The sequence below is a fragment of the Parambassis ranga genome, chromosome 2 (assembly GCF_900634625.1).
Source record: "Parambassis ranga chromosome 2, fParRan2.1, whole genome shotgun sequence".
Classification (NCBI taxonomy): domain Eukaryota; kingdom Metazoa; phylum Chordata; class Actinopteri; family Ambassidae; genus Parambassis; species Parambassis ranga.
Window position 1 is genome coordinate 34,050,335 of NC_041023.1, and position 24,628 is coordinate 34,074,962.

At 40.3% G+C, this 24,628-nt stretch overlaps 3 protein-coding genes across 13 annotated transcripts; 2 read left to right on the forward strand and 1 right to left on the reverse strand.

Annotated features, from left to right (window-relative positions):
• Positions 1-73: 73 nt before the first annotated feature.
• il15ra (interleukin 15 receptor subunit alpha) lies at positions 74-4,971 on the reverse strand. Of its 8 annotated transcripts, none has more exons than XM_028400774.1 (9): positions 4,726-4,971; positions 4,142-4,345; positions 3,528-3,575; positions 3,112-3,159; positions 2,941-2,967; positions 1,959-2,051; positions 950-1,084; positions 379-460; positions 74-279 (listed from the first exon to the last, which is right to left on the reverse strand). In XM_028400774.1, the coding sequence occupies exons 1-9, from the start codon at positions 4,802-4,804 to the stop codon at positions 198-200; spliced, it is 798 nt and encodes a 265-aa protein (XP_028256575.1). In that variant the 5' UTR covers positions 4,805-4,971; the 3' UTR covers positions 74-197. The 8 variants fall into 8 exon arrangements, with proteins under 8 accessions (XP_028256575.1, XP_028256577.1, XP_028256576.1 ...); XM_028400776.1 differs by having other exon boundaries at positions 950-1,054; positions 4,726-4,970; XM_028400775.1 differs by lacking the exon at positions 2,941-2,967 and having other exon boundaries at positions 4,726-4,970.
• An 83-nt stretch (positions 4,972-5,054) lies between these two features.
• On the forward strand, positions 5,055-14,353 carry rbm17 (RNA binding motif protein 17). 2 transcript variants are annotated; one of them, XM_028420611.1, is made up of 13 exons: positions 5,055-5,177; positions 5,732-5,879; positions 6,054-6,170; positions 6,336-6,502; positions 6,648-6,760; positions 6,880-6,930; positions 7,522-7,660; positions 7,802-7,953; positions 8,203-8,253; positions 11,322-11,398; positions 11,731-11,829; positions 11,907-11,979; positions 14,174-14,353. In XM_028420611.1, the coding sequence occupies exons 2-13, from the start codon at positions 5,757-5,759 to the stop codon at positions 14,275-14,277; spliced, it is 1,266 nt and encodes a 421-aa protein (XP_028276412.1). In that variant the 5' UTR covers positions 5,055-5,177; positions 5,732-5,756; the 3' UTR covers positions 14,278-14,353. The 2 variants fall into 2 exon arrangements, with proteins under 2 accessions (XP_028276412.1, XP_028276421.1); XM_028420620.1 differs by lacking the exon at positions 8,203-8,253.
• A 2,867-nt stretch (positions 14,354-17,220) lies between these two features.
• Positions 17,221-24,213, forward strand: pfkfb3 (6-phosphofructo-2-kinase/fructose-2,6-biphosphatase 3). Of its 3 annotated transcripts, XM_028420546.1 has the most exons (15): positions 17,221-17,463; positions 18,629-18,757; positions 18,894-18,990; positions 19,080-19,146; positions 19,228-19,302; positions 19,391-19,447; positions 19,571-19,695; positions 19,776-19,983; positions 20,070-20,216; positions 20,290-20,394; positions 20,484-20,613; positions 20,710-20,837; positions 20,964-21,152; positions 21,349-21,371; positions 21,871-22,867. In XM_028420546.1, the coding sequence occupies exons 1-15, from the start codon at positions 17,394-17,396 to the stop codon at positions 21,923-21,925; spliced, it is 1,605 nt and encodes a 534-aa protein (XP_028276347.1). In that variant the 5' UTR covers positions 17,221-17,393; the 3' UTR covers positions 21,926-22,867. The 3 variants fall into 3 exon arrangements, with proteins under 3 accessions (XP_028276347.1, XP_028276330.1, XP_028276338.1); XM_028420529.1 differs by lacking the exons at positions 21,349-21,371; positions 21,871-22,867 and adding an exon at positions 22,959-24,213; XM_028420537.1 differs by lacking the exons at positions 21,349-21,371; positions 21,871-22,867 and adding an exon at positions 22,959-24,213 and having other exon boundaries at positions 18,632-18,757.
• Positions 24,214-24,628: the final 415 nt, after the last annotated feature.

The following is a 24,628-nucleotide window of genomic DNA, read 5'->3' on the forward strand; positions in this document are numbered from 1 at the left end:
TGTTCTTATGTTGTTTTAGTAACCTGATCATGCTCTGAAGAAAGTTATGTGTGCAATACAACTGGTCAGGAGGTTTTCTTTAAAGTATCAGACTTTACTTAAAATTTCTCAGTCTGAGATGAACTCACACACACACACACACACACACTTCTTAATCTCCAGTCCTAAATGGGAGGTAATGACTTCCAGATCCTCAGTTACTGCTGTTCAGGCGAAACAACATTCATGGGTGTCGCTTCCTCACCAGGCAGCTGTTTCTTATTGTTTTCCGACCTCCTCCTGTTACATAAAAAGGGAAGTCAAGAATGAGACAGCAAAATTATGAAAGAGCACAGAAAAGTTTCACCCAGTGACTTGTTTTAAGCTCAGAACTTTTACCTTCGATACAGCAAGCAGATGATCCCGATTACAGCACAAACGATGACCAGTGACACGGTGGCACTGGCTGCTTCAGCAACTCCTGCAAAAAAGGAGAAAAAAACACACACTGATGAACAAATGCAGCCCATAAAAACCTGCCTGCATTCCTGTTAGGAGACAATCATTTTTTCTTTTTATCTCTAAAATTGTGAAAGACATGGATATCAGCAGGTTTTTGGACATGTGTAACAACAGTAATATTTTCTGCATGATCTTTCAGGGTCAGTTGTGTTAAGAGTCTGTTGTTGGCTTTAAACTTGCCAACCTGGAGGAGGTAGCAAGGCACAGAATGCTGTCAAAACTGCTGACAATCATGGACACTGCTGCTCTAAGACTGGTACAGGAAATGAGTTATCTGTCCTGAGAGCTGTGCTCACAACTTGAACTACCGGTAGTTAAATATAACCATGTATTTATGAATATATGTGTGTTGCTTTATGTACATAAGTGTTTATTTACTTTTTTATGTCACTTTTCTTGTATATGCTGCTATAACAACCTAATTTCCCTCTGTAATCTTAACACTTACCTTTAAAAGGGGCAGGAGTTGAGATGACGGAGGAACCAGTAGTGCCTGTTGAGAATGTGGAGCTCTTTGTAGTCTGGACCACAGGGGGTGTCACAGAGCTTTTATCTGTGCAGAATAAGGCTGTGTTAGATTCTCCTGTGGGGAAACGATCCAGAAACAATTCTACATCAGCACGATAAACAGTGAGAACGTCAGTGTTTATCGGAGTCAGTGTGGAAAATCACTCAAAGGATCGGCATCTATAAATAAACAAAAAGTGCTGACTTGTGAGGAGTGGAGCACCACAGGGCTCCACTCTAGGTCCTTTACTGTCTACACTATGACATCATCCTCCATGCTCAATACTTCGATTTTTGGGGAAGGATTGACCCTGTACTCCACCCAGGAAGATTTAAATGTTATGAGTTGGTGACTGACTTTTTAATCACAGATGCGTACTGAAGAATTGTATGTATGTAATCCAAAACTTAAACTTAAAATTAAACTGCAGCAGGCTTCTAGTACAGAATTAAAGGATTGATTGCTCTACTGTTTCAGCTTATTATAGTTCACTCATTTTATCGTTGTGTCCAGAACTATTTTCAGCTTCAAGGTGCCATGTAATGAAATAAACTACAAACTTTCCTTATAGATTTCCTGATTAAACATTAAATACATAATAAATAAACACAAAGAAAACCTCATAATAATCCTCAAAAACTCAATTTATGCCCCATTTAAGACACAAAACACAACAATTAAACAGGGAAATAAAATGGATTTTACATGTTGTGTGTGTCTTTCCTCTGAAACCTGACCATACAGAGACATTATGCTACTGATCTAATCACAACGTGTGTGTCAAACAGGACATTGTGGGTTCAGTTCTTTAAGAAAAAGTCCACTGGCATTTCTAATAAACAGAGGAAGTGTGTGAGGAAGTCAGATGTTCAGATATATTTTCTCACAGCTGATCTGCACTGGTCATGATCAGGTGTCAGCAACAAGGCTGTGAGTCGGAGATCTTTACCCGAGGGGTTCGGCTCTGTGCTGGCTGTCTCTCCCTCCACTGAAGCCAATGTGCTTAGACTCCTGGTTGTCTGTACAGTGGTGGGAGTTGCAGCTGATAAGAAAAGATATCTACTCAATTAATGAATAAATTGCACAACATCTCCTGCAGCTAAAACAAAACAATTTCCCCCCGGGGATCAATAAAGTATTTCTGATTCTGATTCTGATTCTGATTCTGATTCTGAAAACTACCTTCACTACATGTTCTAGATTCTGGTGCTGCAGTGTTGCTTCCTATGTCAATAAACCTCCTATGTGTGTGTGGAACAGAAAATAAATGGAAATGCTGAAAATACATGCAAGATTTTAGCATAAATCCTGTTTAAATAATATTGAATCTAACATGCTCCTTAGCTGTTAGTTGCTAGTTTTGGCATGCTGTTTGTTTTACAGGAAGGAAGTTACCGTATTCTGAATGTATGATGACAACCACCCTTTTACACACCAAACCTTGTCTGTTATTAAATAAATACTGTTAATTTTTTTATTAGATTTATTATTCTCCTCCTCTCTATCGTCTTTTACCCAGCTGACCATCAGCAGCCTGTTCCTCTGGTGTCAGTCTCTGGGGTTCTCTAAACCTCCCACAAACAATTCTAATTGTAAAAGACAATGATTGAAGTCAGAAATGTAAATTCCAGCTCTAAAAAAGACCCTTTTCAGTGTTTCAGTTTTAACTTCCTCTTTCCTTTAAGAAATATTTTACCTATCCCTGTGTGAATTATGAAGTGCATTAAACATAAAGCAAAAAAAGGTGTTTCAACTTTAAGGTAAATATCTAGACTCTAGAGTTACATTTTGACTTATTAGATCTAGTTCAACTGCTGCTTCTTATCATTTATATGGATACAGCTTACTACTGTAATCATGAGTACTTATCAGTTTAGTATTAGTATTGGTTTTCTTTTAGTCATTTTTTGTCATGCAACTACAGAACTCACTGACTGTGGTGGTAATGATGGAGTTCACTGTAAAAACAGACAATCATTATGTACTGTACAAACAAACTGTTTATTTTACATATACAGAACACACTACATGCAGGGACTACTTATTCTAATTTAAAATCATAACTAAGACTCTTCTCTTCATTTATTCACACAGGCACTTACTTGTTACAGTGTTATCTGCTGGATGATTTGTGAGTATCCTTGGATTGACTGAAACAATAAATGAAACAAAAATAAACAACAAACAATAAACAATTCATGCTGTTTTACAACTAAACAGCTCACAGCTGATTTCACTGTGTGATGATGATACACTGCTTTATCCTCCAAATGTCCCTGTTTTACTCTTAGTGAAAACATTACTTCAACTGTCACTGAGTAAGGAAAGAGAAAGTAAAAAAATCATGCTGAAGGTTTGGTGTGAGGATTTTTTGAGAAAAATACATATATCACATTTACTTCATTAAAAAAGACTAATTAATTAAATTACTGATTAATCATATGATTTTTCTCTTTTAAAATGTTCTACCTCTTGCTTCACAGTATTTTCTTTTTAAATAGTAAAAAAAGCCACTCACGATTTGTTGTACTAGTTGGTGGTTGTGTTGTGACAATCCTTGGGTCAGCTGAAACACAATGAATGAGAGTGTAAACAGGCAAAGGGCGTATTCTTAAAGCAAACAACCAGACATACGCACAGAGCAGCTATTCAATGGTCAGGACTTTCTGGCACAGTAATCAAACAGGGTACCTAAAAGACAAGGACCACTTTCATTCAATACATCTACATATTCGTATAAGCTCTAAATTTGCTCCAGTTATCAATCAATCAATCGAGTTTTATTATAAGATACTGTATATGCACAGGTTGAAAACATCTTAAAATTAATCATGTGCAGTTAGCACGGTAAGAGCTCTCACTCTTTCGATTATTCACGCATACACTACACAATGTCGCAAGCGACCAGGAGAGAGTGGGACATCTGTGGTATTAAAGGTCTTCGGAGCACGAACATGGAAACATTTTCTTGCATAGCACGATCGACCCGCTGCTTTACAGTCTACCGGTTGCTTCCCGTGTGCTGCAGTCCTGTGGGTCTTGCTGGAGTACTGCGGGTCTTGCACTCTGTGATTTCTGTTTTCTTCACCACACTAAAAAAACTCTTCATTCAAAAAAAGACAAAAGACTTACGTATGCATTCAAGCGTGGGGCTTGTCCAATAAGAAGGTTTATCCTCGTCCCGTCTGCATTTTAACAAGTTTGAGGTTCCCACTTTCCTGACGTAACCGTCCAAACATTCGTAACGATAAGGGCTATTAACTTCATAGCAGGTCTCCGGTGGAGGTTTAGTGAGAACCCGCTGAGGAATCTTTGGGCATGGGCAGTGGTTCTGATCTAAAAGAGGAATCAGTGGAGACACACACATAGATGAAGAAATTATTTGTTTCTACACATGAATTAGTAAATCTTTTACTAAATCCTGTTTTATAGCCTAATGTCTATTAATCAGTAACCTGCCAGATTGTTTTGATTTGAAGGGAGGCATGACTCTCTATAGTCTGGATTCCCCTGGTCTGTCTAACATTAAAGATTATATAGGTCTAATTTATTTACTGATTGAGATTGTATTGATGTAAAATATAAATATGAAATAAAAATGTTAAATATTTTACGTTTCAATTAAGACTGCAGTGGCTGCTATAAGTTCAAATCAAGGTTATTTAAGGATTTCTGAGGAGGGTTTACGTGCATATTGGCTGAGGTTTTGCACTTACCGCCGCTGGAAGGTTTCGAAGCTCCGAGTAGCAAATGCATCATTACGCAAACGGAGAGCCTGAGTGAGCCCATAGCCATCTGACGGCTCTGTGATGACCTAAAACACCACTTAAACCCAGACCGGCACAGACCATCGTCGCTCTGCGACGTCTTGTCCTGTTCTTCTGTCAACAACTTTCACTTTCACTGACGACCACACTTCCTATAGAGAGATAATGATCTGAATATGACCCGCCTATTATATAAATGCGCAGAAACTACACTGAAGTCCTCCAGGCGCTAGATGGCGCAAGAACAAAAATGCGGGGGAAAACCACGTTGACTGTCGCGCTTAGTTTTTGTTGTTGTGCTGTTACCTTCGGTGGGGGAGGTATCAAATGTGCTCTAAAACCCTTTCTATTTATTGTATAGGCACTTACATTTAGTTAAAGTCCAGGTGTTGACATCATTGGTAAGTTATAAACTCCCTGAAATAACCGAATGGTTGCTTTTATTCTAATTTGTGCAGACGCAGACAGTTTGGTAGCTATATTAGCTTTAGCTTAGTTAGCTAACTTCAATAGTTAGCCAGGTTCTCTTAGCCTGCTGGCTATTAAGCAACCTACTGTGGCACATATGAATGACAAATGATAAAATTACGATATGTGACTCGAAGCAGCTGTGTAATTACATACATATACATACGCAGACATACCCCAACATGTGCAATATATTTAAATTTACAACATATAACATGTGCATAATTGAATACTGTATATAGAAAAATATTTATATTCTCAGGACTGTGCACTGACTTCTATGTTTATATTGTAAATATTTTTCTTAATATCTTTCATACATCTCTTTTTATGCATTGCTTTTTTTACACTGAAACGGGTTGACGGCTTTAATCTCATTGTACTTGTGTATAGTGACAATAAAAGGCATTCTATTGTATTCTATTGTATTCTGATGCACTGGTCCTGAAGCCAGTCAACTATTAAATCTGTCCTTGTGTGTATGAAGGCGGCAGAAACACTGACAGGCAGCAATGTCGCTGTATGATGACCTCGGTGTGGGTGCCAGTGACACCAAGACCGAAGGCTGGTCTAAGAACTTCAAGCTGCTGCAGTCCCAGCTGAAGGTGAAGAAAGCGGCTCTGACCCAGGCAAAGGTAAGCAGATGCAATGCATACATCTTTACCGGGAAATTAGTAAATACATTAATGTATGACAACTATGTCTCACAGGTCATGGTTTATTTTGTCTCATTGACAAATCGAGTTTTTTCAAAACCAAAATGTTTCATACTAGTTGTAATCAGCCAGTGTTTTTGTGTGTAAATCTAGACCCAGCGAATGAAGCAGACGACTGTCTTGGCTCCTGTCATTGATCTAAAGAGGGGAGCATCCAGTGATGAGCGACAGATCACAGACACTCCTCCACATGCTGCTGCTGGACTCAAGGTCTTTTAATATTAATAATTAGTTTCGACCTTATTAGTTTCTGTATTTTGATAAGATTACACCTCCCTTGATTTAGATGCATCTTAACCAATGATGCTGAGTAAATCTTTGATTACTCTGTTTTACTTTACATACTATTTGGACTTGTGTCTGTGCTTACTTCAGGATCCAGTGCCCAGTGGTTTCTCCTCTGGTGATGTGCTGATCCCATTGGCAGATGAGTATGACCCCATGTTTCCCAATGACTATGAGAAGGTATTGAAGCGGCACAGAGAGGAGCAACAGCGGCAAAGGGAGCAGGAGCGGCAGAAGGAGATAGAAGAGAGAGAGAAGTACTTCCATGTTTGTGGTGCACAACTGTGCAGATATGCTCAGTAAAGTTTTTTTAGGATTAGTAAATTGTAAATATAGTAATTTGTAACAACAAAAACTAAAAATTAATAAACAGGTCTAAAGTGTAATCTTGTTGTGTTGCAGGAAGAGGAAAGACAGGCACGAAGGCGGAAGTCTGAGTGGTTTCTCTCGTTTCCCGGCAACCGAGGAAGACTCAGATGAGGAGGAAGACTACGAAAAAGAAAGGAGGAAAAGAAGTGAGTACAACTGAGGCAATAAAAATTTATTCCAATTTCACAACGGCCATGTCTCAAAATCAAAACAAAAAGTATAGTTCTCTTACCTCAGTCTTTTGGTTGCTCTCTGTCTTTTTCAGGTATGGGTGGAGCAGCCATTGCCCCTCCTTCATCACTTGTGGACAGAGACGGTATTTGTGATCATCTATCAGTTGATGATTCTTACAAATTAATCAGAAAAAGCATTGTTAATCCCAGGCTAACTTTGACAAGTGAAAGGACACGTATGCACATACATTCCAGCTTCTGTGGCTTTTTTAAACTGCAATGACTTTTCATATCTGATCTTTTGGGCAGAATAAAAAAGTCTACTTTTGTATTCTGTCATCACAAATGTGTCTGTGTGGGTTGGTATGGTAACTATGTCAGAAATCACATGGCTACACTGGTGAAGGAGAACATCATAATACTCACATGGTTATGCTGCCAACACTGTGAAATGATGCAGGATTTGATCTGAATTAACCAAAACTTGAATGTTTGTCCAACAGAGGGCAGCATTGACTGCAAATTTTGACACCAAATTATGATTTTTGCTCCAGCAGTATCATTAGTTTAGGTACAAAATAAAAGACTTAATTATTAAATATTTTACATATATTTGGTAAATATTTTGTGTAAGTTAATACTAAATCTGACCAAGAGCTGTAGAATGAACTGAAAAACATAGTAACTGTGTTAATGGGGTTTGTGTGTTTTGTTTCTGTCTTTTTTTATTTTAGGCTCCTCTTCCTATTCTTATGAGGATGAAAGTCGTCCTGCTAGAGGCTCAAAAGCTGCCATCCCTCCGCCTATCTATGAGGAATTGGATCGGCCACGTTCACCTCCAGGACCGACCAGCTCCTTCCTGGCCAACATGGGGTGGGTGGGATGCATGACCTAATTTGTAATACATGAGTTATTTTTGCTTGGAAGGCTGTGGATTTGTTGTAGTCAGCACATAGACAGTGTCATTAAATGTAAATTACAATGGTGTCATACCTTTTCTGTCTTCTCCCTCAGAGGTACAGTGGCTCATAAGATTATGCAGAAATATGGCTTCAAAGAAGGCCAAGGCCTGGGGAAGCACGAGCAAGGCCTGAGCACAGCACTGTCTGTGGAGAAGACCAGCAAGAGAGGTGGAAAGATCATCATAGGTGATGCAGCAGAAAAACGTGAGTGTTACCTTGGTTGATGAAGATCCAGTATTTATGTCCCTCTGCTTCTCTTTGTCCTCTTTCACACTCTGCTTTTCTGTCAGCTGCTTGTCAGTCTGTCAAGTGTTGATGTTTTTATGAATAATTTTGCTCTTAGTGACCACCACGGTGTTGTTACAGCATCATCACTTAGATGTTTTACAGTGATTTTGTGTGCATGTCTTTTATCATGTCTGTATGTGTGTGTGTTTGTGTGTAACTGAGCAGCAGGGTCCAGCCAGTCAGGTGCTGTTGAGACTTCAGGCGGAGGCTCTACAGGTTGGCCTCCTCTCCCATTTTCTTTCTCTTTTATGCAGAATTTGCTGCCCTGCTTATGCTTGTGTGTTTGCATGTGTTTTGTGTACATATACATCATCACACATGCAGTCACACTGGAAGCAGCAATGCCTAGGATTAGTGGCTTACCTCTCATGTGTACATATGAGCGAGCATGAATGCATGAACATTCGCATGCATGTTCTCTATCATTTCTGTCCTCACTTTATAATGTTGGTCTCATTGTGACAACATTGTTACCACATGAGCGCACCTTTGTATGTTGTCAGGGTAAACTGAGCCACATCTCTTTGGTTTTCTAATGATTGTGACTTGCCTGCATCCTTATGTTTAACATGTTCATCCCCTCTCATTTTTTTAACCCATGGTGATAAAATGAGCTAAATCCATTTAAAAGCAGCTTACAGATGAGAATTGGCACTAATGAAAACAGACTCGGCAGTTTTTTCAGTTTTGTTTGTTTACTGATGTGATACAAGTAACAACTTGATTTGGATATTTAATTTTTTGGATTAGACCTGAGATAATCTAATTACGTTGTCATTGGTGTCCTTTTTACTGTCGGTCTTAGTCCATGTTAATGGCAGTAAACTATGCACAGCTATGTTTTATTTTAAATGTGGACGCCTACATATTATTTCATGAAAACAGAAGCCATCAGTTATAGCGGGGTGCTTTTAGCCAACACTGCTACTGTGTTCAGTGGTCCATTGTTGATTCAAGATTCAGGAGACTTTATTGCCATTGTACAAAATACAATGCAAATCTGGTTGTGTGTGTTCTGATGGGCCTGTAGCCCCCAGGGGTGTGATGGGGTGGGAGGGGAAAATACAGATCTGTTTCTAAGGCACTAGTCTGGTTTTATTTAATCAAGCAGCCAAATGTCAGACATTTTTGTTGACAATGATGCACAATGTGACCAAAAGTATGCAAAGTCTGTTTTTAGTTTTAAATGCTTCTGAGTCTAGAGCTGATGATTGTTTGCATCTAGGGCTGCAATGATTACTCGAGTAATATTCGAGGGCAAAATGCATTGACAACTAATTTAGTACTCGATGACTCGTTTAGTGACGTCATCGGGGATGATTCCCTTGTGGCGTAGTGGGATGATCAGCGTTTTGGGAGCAAGAGGTCTAGGCTTGTCCAAAATCGTATCGTGTGCAATTAATTGTCAGAAAAACTGTCACCAATTAATATTTGCCACTTATCGATTACGGCGATTAGTGCCTCGTCATGATGACGCATTTTTGTGTGCGACGTCCTCTCATCATCACCTGCAAGCGCGCACATGTGAGCCCAAAATAACAATAATGGCAGAAGGCAGTGGTATTCAGTTAAATGATGCGGAGCAGCATGTTCCTAACAGAGGTTCAACGTCTGTCACCATAAGCTGGAGTACGAAGAAAGCTGAAGAAAGCGCAACAAGGCCACAATGGCTACAGCTGTAGTATATAGTGCCGCACATGCGTACGTGACATGCATTAGGTGTGAAGCGTGGAGCGTTGGTTGTTGCCATAGTAACCGAATGTTTGCTCACATAAACTCCGACTGGAGAAGCTGCCTCCGATCTTTATTTATTGACTCCACAGCAAGATAGAAAAACATTACAACAGCGAAGTCTCCTCCAGCAGATATTGGAAAGAATTCCACTCAGCCGAGAATCCGTGATACGTTTAGTCATTGTGCTCCTACGACCAAACTAAGCGCTGGAAAAACGTAACGCAGGTTGATTTGCACAGACATACATTTTAAATGTGGAACTGTCCGGTTTGCTGCTGTTCTACAGTATGAGTGAAAACATGCACTAGTGTGTGACGTATTCCAGTCACAGGTTAATTTGCACAGACACATTTTTTACTTTAAATAATCACTGACTTTAAATGTTTGCTTCATTATTATTTTGAAGCAGTTTGTGCATTGGGCATCTGTTATCAATAAGTATTTCAAACATGGCTGGTTTGTGCCTAATCACTACTTACCAGCTTAACCTGTTGTTGTTAATGAAGTAGTTAACTTGACTTGAAGATGATGATTTGTCAGTATCATTTTGTGATGTGGCGATTTAGAGTCAAAAACATGTAAGTGCAATTGTCATCAATTGATCGTCAAATTAATCGTTAAATTAATTTTTTTGGCAATATCACCCAACCCTAAAGAGGTCCCGGGTTTGAGATGCTGGTGAACCGTACACACACACACGCTCGCCGGGCATGGAGGTGGTAACGGGCTGAAGCACTGACACTGCAGCGGTCCAAAGCAGGTATCCACCTGCTGCTAGATGCAACCGTATCTATGGAAAAACTATGACGTTTACATGTGATCCGAGTACTCGGGTTATCGCAAAAAAAGTCGGCGTGCATTAAAATGATCGTTTGTTGCAGCCCTATTTGCATCATTGATTGACTGGCATTTTCTGACATTTTATGGACATACTAGTAAAAATATTTTTAAAATGGCTGATTCCACACTAACAGTTCATACATTCATTCACTCACTAATTGTTACAGCTTTAGAGCATATAATGAATATTAAGGTGAAATCTTTGTGTGTTTGCCTGCTTCCTCAAGGTCACCTGACCTCACAAATACTTCATTGGCAGGAAAAAATGGAGGCCAGCCCACACACACAGAAACTGGCTGTCCATATACTTTTGTCCTTTTGTGCAGACTGCTATGAAAAACTTTCTCATTGTGGAAATTGTAACAGCAGCAGAAGTACCTGCTACTTCAGTTTTCCAAAAACTATATTATCACAGTCATTTCTTAAAAATCGTGGTTAACACAATAAAAGAAGTGCTGTAAAATGTGACAAAAACAAAAACGGCCACAGTGTCGACAGAAAAAGTAGATATCACACTGGCTCAACTGCAAGAGAAATACTGATACTGTTTCATTTATCACCTGTATTGAATTAAGCTCCCTGTCTTGAACAGTTCAATACAATTTACTTATTGTTACACCTTCTCTTTTGCATTCTGATTACATGCAGCATGTAAATATTCTTTTGCCCCTAGAAAAAAACTCATTTTGCATCTGCTTCTATCCAACCAGCTGACCCTTCAAAGAAGACAGAGACGAACCCACTCACAGAGATACTCAAATGCCCGACTAAAGTGGTCCTATTGAGGGTATGTGTGTGTCATTGTGTGTGCAGTACCTCAAGAGAATGAAGCACCAACAGTATTACAACACTAATATTAAGAATGAGAAAAGTAAGAGAAGGAAGATCTTACTAAAGATTGGCTCCAGTGTCAGACAGATATATTTGTTGGTGCATATTATGAGTAGATATTAGCACTGTATGGCATATTTTATCTGTTTTGTCAGTAGGTACATGTACAAAGATATAATAAATACTGATAGATTATCAATGTTTTTTACTCCTAAAAAAATCAAGTATTGTGTACATTTGTTTTTGATAGAGAGGTTACAGGCTTGATGTCCCTGTTTTGTTTTGCAGAACATGGTGGGTCGAGGAGAGGTGGACGAGGACCTTGAGGGAGAGACAAAAGAAGAGTGTGAGAAATATGGCAAAGTGGTTAAATGCGTCATTTTTGAGGTGAGAGAAGTGAATTTGCAGGGCTTGATGAAGTTAGGGTTGAAGATTAAACTGGATTAGACCGTTTTGTCTCTCAGATTGCAGATGTGCCAGATGACGAAGCTGTCAGAATATTTCTGGAGTTTGAGAGGGTGGAGTCTGCAATTAAAGGTCAGTATTTACTTGTTGTTCTGTGTGCACATTGCTATAGTGAGCCTTTGGTCATAGTTGTAATGTAAACGGCAGGGGTGAATCCGTTAAAAATGAAATGGTGTCATGTTGCCTATGATTGCATTTGATGTCATAGAAGCTACTGGGAGCTCACAAAACATCTGGATCTGTGCCAGTACACAAGTTGATTACACATTTCCACTCCATTTCAACATTTACCGTCTTTTTAACAGCACATCTCTAAGCAGCTGTTTCCTGATCAACTTTACATAATTGCACTTTCTTTTTATTCGATTGTATAACTGCTCTAATAATGTGGGTGAAAGTGTGTCCCATTCTAAATGGGTTGGCCCAGATCAGGAACAAGGTGAGACTCGGCTCCCTGCGGTGTTACATCATATATGGCCCAGCAACCCAGCCGCCTCCCAGTGGCACAGGCAGACCCGCCTTACATCACAACTTTCAGAAAGCAGGACACATACTCCAGAATGATTCTCCGTTTGTCATAAAGGAATGATTTCAGTGTCAGTCCAAATGGGCTGCTTCTATCGAGGATGCTGAAACAATTTATTTCTCTCAGAGGGAAAGCATGTCTTTAGAGGTCGGGCGGCCTCACCTCCTTACAGACTGGAGAGAAGTGTCCGACTGGGTTGTTGTAAACAAAAGACTTAGATTTGGTTACAGATTAAAGTCCAAGTTCATGTGCCATTATAAGTAGCTAGCTGCAGTTTCTACTGAGGATATGGACCTAGGATATGAGGGGAGCCTCGTTTGAATAAGGGGGGGAGGTGAAATATGTTGACTGAGAACTATAATTATTTTTCTGCAGATGTGTGCAATACCAATACTTTATACCCTCATAATATTTGATGGAGTTCAATGTAATTGCATGAGAATTCAGTTGTTAAGTTGTACAGTGAATGTGTAGCTTTCGTTGTTATTAGGACAGTGAGTGCACATTGCCTGGCCACCAAGGAAATCTCAGTGCTTGTGCCAGGTCAGAAGAAACATTTCAATAAGGAAGCATTAGTGAGGCTAGTTTTTAGCTTGGCTAGCTGTGCTCATCTGTTTCCACTTAAGTAAAAAGCCTTGATAAATGACCCTGAACAGTCCCTTCAGTCCCATCCTGACCTCTCCCAGACATCGGAGCTGTATGACTAAACATCAAACCATGTTTATCCTCCTGATATGTATTGTTGTGGAGAGACCTCATGAAAATAGACAAACTAGCAGCAAACTACCTGCTGGGACATGCTTGTTGTTAACGCTTTGCAGCTTTTGAAGTTGAATTCTGCTCATCAGGATTGATGGAAATCAAATTGGTAACCTGGTAACTAGTAGCTTTTTGCTAATAGTTATGATGTTCTAGCCAGTCTGACACTTTAAGATTGTTGTTTGTGCTTGTGTTGTGGGTATGTGCAGCAAAAGTGTTGTCATATTGATGAAGATGTTTTCTTAATTTGCTGGTGTTTTGTCCATTTTCACATGTTGTAGTGTGGTTAGTTCTCTCAACCACTATGTGTTTGTGAATAGAGCAGCTAATTTTAGTGAAAAGTTCAACAAAGGCGTTCTAGTATAAGAGGAATACATTTTGTTTATATGTGACATTAGTGCATACAGATAATATATGTAATTGTTGTCTATCACCAAGCCTCTTCTAATAAAAATATTTTAAGTCTTCTTACAAAATAATACAATTTGCTATTATAGTACAGTTCTGTATGCAACAACACTTGCAGCTAAATAACACACAGTGCAGTCACTGCCATGTAACACAATGTTTTGTACATCCTGTGTCAGCACACTGGAGTTGTGCACATACTTGAATGAAAAGTGCTGTGTGACAATGTGCCAACTTTGTCTATAACAGATTGAATCCATTACTGGATAGAGGCACAAACAATGTAGTGACCCTCACTGGTGAGGTTAACATGCTCCGAGGGGACAAAATAAATAGGAAAAACATCCACCTAAATCATATAAAAATAATTTCAAGAGAGTGTACTTACCATTTGTTTTTCCTTTGGGGTACTAATGTGAAACAACATCCACATGTTCAAAAAGCATCCTGGAGGAAGTCACCATCTAATAAATAAAAATAATTTATGCTAATATAAAAACAATGATTTTGTGTATAGAGGTTTTTCTTTGTTCTTTGGTACAGTCTGACCTTATTCATGTTGCTTCTCTGCAGCTGTGGTGGATCTAAACGGACGCTATTTCGGCGGGCGAGTCGTCAAGGCCTGCTTCTATGACCTAGACAAATTTCGGGTTCTGGACCTCGGCGAGCAGGTCTGATGTCTCTGGGAATCTAAATGAACAAATGAACATGTCATCTCCCCACTTGTACATAAACCTTTTTTATATTTCTGAACAACTGTCTGTGTGTAGTGATGACACCTTCAAAGTGTAGATTGTTGGCCGTTTTCCTCCTTTGACTAAACATACCTTTATGGAAAGATAAAATAAATTGTATAAACAATGTTGAGATGATTGTTTTCATTATTTTGCATCTCTAGTTAACATGAATACTGGTATAAATACGGTTAAACATCTCCAAGAAGCCTAGTTTTCCTGAAATCTGTCTGACATAACATTGCTTCCTCTATAGAGTTAACCCATCTCCAGGGTCTGACAGTCTTAACTTAGCCCTGCTGGATTAGGAGGAAGGGGACTGGGACAGTGAATGCAGCCCCAGCCTCATTCAAAACTTATGTAAGTGTGCCTGAAGGGCCCTGGAGTGTCGGCTAGAAAACGTCAGGAAGGGATCCCAGTGGGGCAGGTTTAATTCAGATCAGAGAAACAGGTTGGATAGGGAAGCAGAAGAGAGACCCATTTGAAAGATTGATTCCATTCATTCTGCAGGGGTCAAAGGTCAAGGGAATATGAGGTAACAGTGAGAAGCTGAGGGGTAAGAAGAGATGTTTTTACTAGCTCTGAAAGAGGAGAGTATCCTGCTCAAGTTGTAAGAGGTGCCAAATCTGTACATGTCCATATTGGGCTTATGAACCACATATTTTGACACAATAGTAAAATTGTATAAATGTTTCCAGGGTCAGAAATGTGTGTGCACTGTGTGTGTAAATACTGTATGTATCAGAGTGGTGGTGAGAGCATGTCCTGAAAGTGCATAGTAGAGCAGTGGTGGTGTGATTGGCAGACAGCATATTTAGCCCTCACCTTAATACCAGCAAGCAGGACCCGAGAAGTTGAGGGGTCACAACATGTGTAGCTTAAAGTGGCCCAGGGTCACTGTTTGTGCCTCTATATGTAAATGCCTGGATGTGTTGTGTCCAGAGGCAGAACACATATCTGAGTGTACACACTCACTTATTATCAGTTTAACTAAAGTACACCAAAACAGTGGCTACAGATATAAGTAGTCCATTTAATAAATAAAAAAATGCTTTTTAAAATCATCCTGCAGCTGAAATATTAACAGATGTCATGTAGTGGAGAAGGTAGATGCACCTTTGGCCTCAGAAGCCATTAAATGAAAAATAACATGTTTGATGGTTTGTATGTTCTCAGGCTATAATAAAGTTCTTGCATGTACTGCCTTTTTTGATTTACCTTCTATATCCTCATATTGTGTTAAATTAGTTTTTTTGTTTTTCACCTAATTATCCAACATCTGTGAGTGCTGATAACTGGCTGGTTAAACTGCCCTTCTAAGCTGAGATGTGGTGTCCAGGAAGAAGATGTCCTTTAAAAAAGTTTCATTACCAACCAAAAACTTAATCACACATTTTTCCTCACAAATATGATTTTAATTATACCCTCATCCAGCCTCAGCCCCACATGGCTTCACATCTATTTAGATGGAAACTTGTTCACAGACGGACAAGCAGTTTATCCTCCTGAGACTAACTACAAATTGCACTACGTTCACAGCTTAATGCTACAGCCAGCACTGTGGTTTAGTTCCCAGCAGGCACGTTTTTCTTCTTTTAGTTCAAGGAAGGTGATAAAATAAGCCATAAAAAGCCGAAACTCTATCTGTTTTTCTGAAAACTTTATCTTTCCTGCTCTCCTCTTAAGCACAGAGTTGGTTTCACAACCACAGTTTCTCCACCTGAACGCTGCCTGACCTTTTTAACTCTTTCTGGAGTCATGAATAAATTACATATAATTGTATATCAATAGCGCCTGTGCTCTCTTTTGCCTGTCAGCTGCTCTTTGTTCAGGTGGTCAAAAGGAAGGAGTTTGTTTCTGCATTCAGTAAACAGAACAACAGTGGGAAAGACATGAAGAAGAAAGAAGTGTGTTTAAAGGTTGGACAGAGTTCAGGGGTTTTGTAAGTCCTAACTGAGGCAACAGAGGATTTTTAGTGTTCTGCAAAGAGAATTTAGTGTTGTCACATTAATGTCATTAAGTGGAGATCACCATGCATGCAAAAAAAAACTTTTTACATTGAATGTATTTTAGTGTAAACTCAGGCTATTAAACCATTTTGGACAGAGCCAGTCATTGTTCTGTTTTGCACTCCCAGTTAAACAGAACATTTTATTTTAATGTAATCTATTAAAGGAGTTTTAAAGTTTTATACCACTACAATACCAGTGTGAGTCAGCGGTGCTGCCCAGAATGAGGTGGCAGTTGATGTGAGGCTCTGCACGTTCCCTTCACTCTCTGGTTTCACACTGAATGGTGAAGTTTTGATGCTGCAGGCAGACGTGGAGAAAGCCTTCAAATAAGCACACTGTTGAATTTTAGAAAATAAAAATACTTTTACGATGGAAAAAAAACAAACATTAAAAGACAAGTAAACAAAGAACGACTTATGGTCACAAATAGGAGGAAAATTATATTCAAACATGATACAATAGATGCACTTTAGTCATTTAATAATTAAATGACCCGCACAGCACATGACAAGACGACATGAACGCATAAAACTCTACTATTCTTACTCAATTTCCCAACGGGGACTAATAAAGTTAATATTCATTTTAATCTTAAAAAAAATACATTTAATACATGGTTTAAATGAATACAAGAAGCCGTGATTGGTTTATGACTCATGCTGCGACCATTGTAACTGGACCGTAAAGGATTAACTAACAAACGCATGAATAAAATTGAGGTTATGATAATTCTCATGTGAAAAGTCAACCACAGGGGGGCGCTCTGTCCGCCTACATGTGTGGCCGCGCGCCCGCGTGCGTGCGTCTGTGTGTCGTCACCGCACGTTGTTTCCCGGCCGCGCGGGCGGAGTTAAATAGCGGATGGGTGCCGCAGACCGGCAGATTAACCCGGCTCAACGCGCTCCGGACGCACTCTGAACGGTTCCCTACTGAACGGACCTTCCAGCTCAGACAAGCAGCGGCGGCTCGTTTTGTCCTTCGGTGTCTTTTCGCCTCGGAATATAAGAAAGTTGTGTTTTCGTGAGGCTGCTGTGCGGTTCTTCAGGAATGCCCAGAGAGCTCACCCAGAACAGGATCCAAAAGATCTGGGTTCCAACCAAAGATGATAAGCGGAGAGGTAAGACGCTGTGATGTTTTTATAGTTCGTGTTTTCTTTTATTATTTGCCACAGAATAATTTGAATCAATGTCATATATCTCCGCGGGCAGCTCTTTTTTATCTGTAAGATGCTCTGCTATTACCGTAAAAACCCGCCTGTGTCGCACTCTTTCTACATGTTGTTTGAAGCAGCATTACTGCAGTTTGTAGTATTAGTACTGTACTTTTTTGGTGTGTTATTGCACTTTTGTTGACGCACCTGCCGGTCTTTTAGTTCAACGTGGTCCTCAGCAGCACACGCGGCACGTCACAGCTCTCTAAAGGGGAGCGTGAAGGTCCACATGTCACCATGGTAACCGCGGTGCCCGCACTCCGTGACAGACGGTTATGATGCGGCGCTGTGTTCTGATTTGTCGGCTGACAGCGCGTCTGCGTGGCGCGAGGACATAGCTGCTGCTGCCTCAGTGATGGCTCCAATAAGACAGAGACACTGAGGGAATTTCAGGTCAATGAGTGCGTTTCGAAATTGTGGCGAGACCGATGGAGAAACCTGGAATTATTTTTATTTGGTGTGGCAACATTAGGCTTCAAAATACATAAACATTTTAAAAATATTGTAAATATTGGAATTTAATGAAATATACATGAGGAGAATAATAAGTAATGGAAGAGTTTAACTGACAACATTGTTTTTATGCTGCTGCTCATTCATTATTTAGGGGATGTTGTGGCGTAGTGATTTCCATAGAATTATTGAAGTTAGCAGAGATAAAACTAACACCAGTATCCAGTTTCTTTGATGCTTTATTCTAAAGAGGGTAACATGAAGCAGCCTGCAGACATACGATGTGCATGACATCCCCTCGTTACTCTTGGGGATGGGGTTACTGTACTTCTGGTCAAGTGAAAACACCCCTGCTTGTATGGAGTCAGGCAGCTCATCATGGTTTAGGAAAGTGGGTCAAATGTGCAGTGAGGTGCAAGTTAAAGGCGAGACTGGCAGCAGCAGACGGCCACATGCATGCTGGGAGTGTATCAGTGCAGAGAAAAATTCAAAATATAGGTTGAATAAATAAATATCAGAGCGCATTTGTTTGTATAAGGCTGCAGAGCATTCTGTGACAGTACTTCGCTCTGACGCTATGTAAACAGGCACAGTTGTCATGATATTTCCCTTTCTCCAGCAGCTGGTGCCCCCCACCTTGCCAACCCCCCCACTGTCATTGTGATGGTGGGTCTCCCGGCTCGAGGAAAGACATATATGTCCAAGAAACTCACCCGCTACCTCAACTGGATCGGCATACCCACCAAAGGTACACTCATTAAACGCTGGAACAGCTTGTTCAGACCAGTTACACGATGACACTCCGTGCCAGCTGGCACCAACTCATGTTTCTAACTCGCGGACACCGTGTTCATGTTTGCTTCTTTTTTTTCCTGTGTGTGCAGTTTTCAATGTAGGAGAGTACCGCAGGGAAGCAGTCAAGAACTACAGTTCCTATGACTTCTTCAAGCCTGATAATGAGTGTGCTGTAAAAATCAGGCAGTAAGTCCCCTCACTCAGACATACACACTTTGCACATTGTAATATTTAACAATAACAATGTTTACATTTCATTCATGTTTGTTCTTTAGGCAATGTGCCTTAGCAGCCTTGAGAGATGTCAAGTCCTATCTGAAGGATGAGGGAGGCCAAGTAGCAGTGAGTTTCCCATCATGCATCTGATGATGAACCATCATACCGGTAACCTGTCATCTTATAGAGCTGCATCTTTTCTTTCAGGTCTTTGACGCTACCAATACAACAAGAGAGAGGAGAGATATGATCCTCAAATTTGGCAGTGAGAATAGTTTTAAGGTATGTGTTGCTGCAGTGACTGCACGAACCAACATAAGACCTTAGGGCCAATGCAGCACCTTTTTAACCATCCCTCCTTTTTCTCCAGATCTTTTTCATTGAGTCTGTGTGTGACGATCCCAACGTCATTGCATCAAACATTATGGTAAGTCACACATATGTAACACAACCTTGTGCTGTATTAAATGATCATATTCATGTTCATGTTCATATCTCTCTGGCATCAGGCGAGTTGTTATCCATTTGACAGTTTGTTCTCTCTGTGCAGGAAGTAAAGGTGTCCTGTCCAGACTACCGGGACTGCAACAAGACTGACGCCATGTTGGATTTCCAGAGGAGAATTGAATGTTACAAAACCAGCTACCAGCCTCTGGACCCTGATCAGCACGACAGGTAGCTGATTGATCGTCAGCACTTTGCCTGAATCCATCACAAACCTTCAGACAACTCACTCAACCCATCTACTTCTACAGGGAGCTCTCTTTCATCAAAGTTATAGATGTAGGTTGCCGCTTTCTTGTCAACCGTATCCAGGATCACATTCAGAGTAAGATCGTCTACTACTTGATGAACATCCATGTCCAGCCAAGAACTATCTACCTGTGTCGACACGGAGAGAGCACAGACAACCTGGAGGGACGGCTGGGTGGAGACTCTGGCCTTTCACCCCGAGGCAGACAGGTACAAGAGGGAGCCACGGAACAATGATGATAGTCTTTCTACATGATCAGCAATGAGTACTTAATACTGTCCCCTCCCTGCTCTAGTTTTCAGCTGCCCTGGCTCGATTTGTAGAGGAGCAGCAGCTGAAGGACCTAAAGGTTTGGACCAGCCAGCTGTGTCGCAGCATCCAGACTGCTGAGCACCTGGGAGTCCCATACGAACAATGGAAGGCTCTTAATGAGATTGACGCTGTGAGTTGCATTCAGGTGCACGTGCAGACCACACCAAACACACCTTTTATTTGACTTGGTATTTTCTTTTCAGGGTGTGTGCGAGGAGATGACGTATGATGAAGTAAAGGAGAAATTTCCAGAGGAGTTTGCTCTGAGAGATGAAGATAAATACTACTACCGCTACCCTGCTGGAGAGGTACATGAACGTTACTCTGAGATCAGCAAACCACAGTAAGGTGAGTAAGAATGAACTAACAGTAATCAACAATTCTACCCTCCATTCAGTCCTATCAGGACCTGGTCCAGCGGGTGGAGCCGGTCATCATGGAACTGGAGAGGCAGGAGAACGTCTTGGTCATCTGCCACCAGGCTGTCATGCGCTGCCTGCTAGCCTACTTCCTGGACAAGAGTGCAGGTAGGCACTACAACACCCACAAGCCTCCTTCTGCTATTGGTCAACATCTATGTCAGAGTCATGATACTAACTCCATTCATATCTCCTGCCATCCAGGTGAGATGTCCTACCTGAAGTGTCCCCTCCATACAGTCCTGAAGCTCACCCCGGTCGCCTATGGGTGTAAAGTAGAGTCCATCTTTCTGAATGTGGAGGCAGTGAACACCCACAGAGACAGGCCAGAGGTAATGATCAGCTGATTACTGAGAAGTGAAGCCTGTGTCACTTCCTGTGTCAGGCAGCAGCACAGTAGCTGCAGAGCAGCTGTTCATTACGAGGCCTTTAAATATGAACCTTTATCATCTTTGCAGGAGGTTAAGAGAGGTCCTGGCACTTTGATCAGGAGGAACAGTGTGACTCCTCTGACCAGCCCGGAGTCAAACATCAAGAAACCTCGCATTGATGACCTGGACGAGGCTCCCATTCAGGAGCTGCCCACCTCTGTTGCCTCACTGGCCCTCTGCAGCCCCTCACACATCCCCCTCACTCTGGCTGGACAGGTGAATAATGTTCAAATTTGCACTGAACTATCTTGAGTCTTTGAGGGCAACGACTTTGACAAGACCCTCTAAACAGCTTACCGGACATCATAGGACGCAAACATTTCCTACATCTGTTTCCTTTCTGCATGTTGTATGTTGACTCACAGTTTTTCGTCCTCTTTTCCTCTGCCGCCTTCTCCGCTGCACTTTACAGCACTGGCTGGGCAAAGTTTGCTTGTAAGTATCGGCTCACTTAAGGATCTCTGGCTGCTTTGTCTTTCTTCGTCCCCGCTGTGTTATCTGGTGACATTTCTTTTCTTGGACTTCCACAAAACTGAAAAGAGAATGAACAGACAAAAAAAAACCAATTTAGTTTAACTATAATTATATTAGGAAACAAAATGTACCAATAGCCAGCTTGTCTTCTGATCTGAGACACATGGTCTGTTGTTTATATCAGTGAGTGAGTGACGCCTGGAGCAGTACACTGATCCAGGCCTCACTCACTCACTGATATATCACTCATGGGAAATGATATTGTAAACCAAAGTACTGTTCCTGGAAGTGATGGAAAAGAAAAGAAAACATTCATAGTCCTCTCCACAGTTTAGCATTCCTGTGATTCCTGTCTGTCATCATTACTACAATCTGCTTTTAACTGTGCTGATTCATGCTGACTGTCCTGTTCTTGTCTGTGTGTTTGGTTTATTTTGGCTCTGTCTTGTGCTGCTTAAAGACGAACCATCTTCAACTATCTAAAGGTGGTTTCGCTCTTAGTCGTTCAAAGGTAAACACACCGTAGAGGCTTTGCTCTGTAGTTCTGCTGGTCATCAATATATATATAATATTTCAAGTTTATACTCCAAAACAAGTTTCAAAGTGGTAGCAAAGTTACAAACAACACCTTGAAGCTAGCTTACCTATATTTGGAAAAAAACAAAAAACTATTAACTGCTCAGAGGTTTATTTAACTGTGAACCAAGTGTATCATGCAAACCCTTGAGATGCTAACTTTGCTTGTAGACACAAGTTCTTTTATGATGAATAACAGATATTTCTCAATAGTCAAGCTATTTTAAATCGCTAACAGGCTATTTTAGCAATGCCACAAATGTATCATGCTAAAAGCTAGCTTCCACTGAAGTTTGTTAATTAAATTAATTTTTTTTATAAACTAACATAGAGTATGTCAACAACTGTTACCATTAACATCAACATGTGGACTGTAGACAAAGAAGTAACTATACCCAATAAAGTAGCTTGTAGGCTCATTTAGACAATGTAACATGCTAAAGCTATTGTTTAGTGCACATTCTTAGCTTAGCATACCACAAATGTATTCTATGGTTAAGCCAGATTCCTTTGGATGGGCCTGTTTGCATGATGCAATGGTTTGTTAGTTATATGTTAACAAAGATGACATTATTATAGCTGCTGGTAATGATGTAGTGAACTGAACATGCTGTATCAGTAGTACATTGACTGCATGAGGGATCATTGCATGCCTGTGCTAGTTTTGCTGGTGCAGTGGATAGGCATGAATAAGACTGCTGGGTGTGTGTCTTCTTGTCAGCTTCATTCATAATCACCTGAGGATTAGCGTGGTGTAGCCACAGCAACCTGTTCACACACTGATGAAGGCAGTGCAAGTTTCCACGCCCTCTAAAAATATCATAGAGGAAAATAGGGCCTGAGGAAACACGAGTGATGTAACTTATGGTTTAGGGATTACGCAGTCATTGGCCACAAGATATTTAGTTCTGTATTTTGTGTTGCTGTGAACAGGCAGGTGTCTAATGGCTGTTTATCTTTTTGTGTTTACAGAACCTGAGGAGAAGCTCATCTGGCCGCCATGATGTCCTGCAGTCCTGCCAGTGAAAGTGAACCAGTGTGGCCGTAGACAAAGACTCAATGAAAACTACATGAAGGAAAAGTACAATTGAACTGTCACTTTCCTAAAAGCAACATTTCACTGTCTGTAAAATGTAAAGCATCATTTTGTCAGCCAAGGACTTGAGTTACTGCACCTTTAATTGTTCAACAAGTGATCACGGTTATTTAATGCTGTCGCTGAGACTGAATCTGTATTCATTTGGGAAAGTTTTTAATGTAAACTGCGACTAAATCAAGTCAACAGTCGCTCCAGTTTTGGCTCACATGGCTCTCTGGGAAACGTCTTGTGGTTAATTATTTTAGAGAGACCAAAGATGAACTCTCATACCCTTTATTAACCATAACGTTATGGTTGTCTGAAGTAAACTAAAGATATAGTATTTAGTTTACATGCTAAACTTCCTTGGAAGCACTGGAGGTTCTCATGTCTTTACAGGACAGAACGCCACGATAAATTAATTTATGTATGCTGACACGCTACAGAATAAGCATTATTTTGCACAGTGGTGATAACCTTTTTCTTTTTGTTGGTTCACTATGTGTTCTTCGTGTTTTACTTCACTGTAATGGAGGTGATCATTTGCCGTAGAGTGCCTGTAGAGCTTGTTTCGCAAGCCTGACGCCGCTTCTCTTGCTCATTCTCTGGACTTGATTGCTTGAGGAGAGGCAACAACATTTCACCTAATAACTCCACATATCGTTTTATGACCTTTACTTCTCACCGTTTGAATATTTATTCCTTTTGTTCATGTAGTGTCAGATCTCTCCTCTGATGGGAAAACTTTGTTTTGTAAAAACTATATTTTTCTTTTGCTGTCATTATCTGCTACGCACAAATCTGAGCACCTACATTTTGTTATAACAATGCGTGCTGTTAATAATACTTTTGTAAATGTTAGTGTACATACGGTTAAAATGATTTTAATCTTTTTTTTGTACTAATGTGTTGGAACTGAATGGAAAGAAGTTAATGCTTATCTCAGTAAAAAAATGTAACATGTTTGCTTGAGATACTTGAAAATGTGTTTTTTGTAAAAACTGTTTTATTATATTCTTTATTTATTTTTATGTAGTTTTAAATGACTGAAGAAATGCACCTTGTTTTAAAATCTGGGGACTATGCATGAGAACATGTACAGTTGATTTTTGCATCTGCTGGACCAATAAATTCACTCTGGGAAAAACACACTGTTTATTGTTTCCTTTATTTTTATTGGCTCAAATCGTCCATACTATGTGCTTCCTTTTATGGCGTTAATCTGCAGTGAACACCATCCTGCCGTCACTATCTCGCCTATTATGAGTCACACAAAGTGTGAGTTGCATGCTGCTCGTATGACAGGAAGTGATGAAAGACTTGGTACAGTAGCCAGTACAGCTGTAATACAGTACACATGCAGATACTTTGAAGGACTCCTGGCTTGGTGAAATATTGATTATTGGCAGCCTTAAGAATTACATCGATAAGCACAGATAAGACACACTATTTGGGCGGGAACAGGAAGTTTATGTAAACAAACAACCCCACAGCTGTGGGCCTGCTAATGTGCAAGTTAGCATAGCAGTTGTGTGAAATCTTCACGATTAACTGCAACATTCTT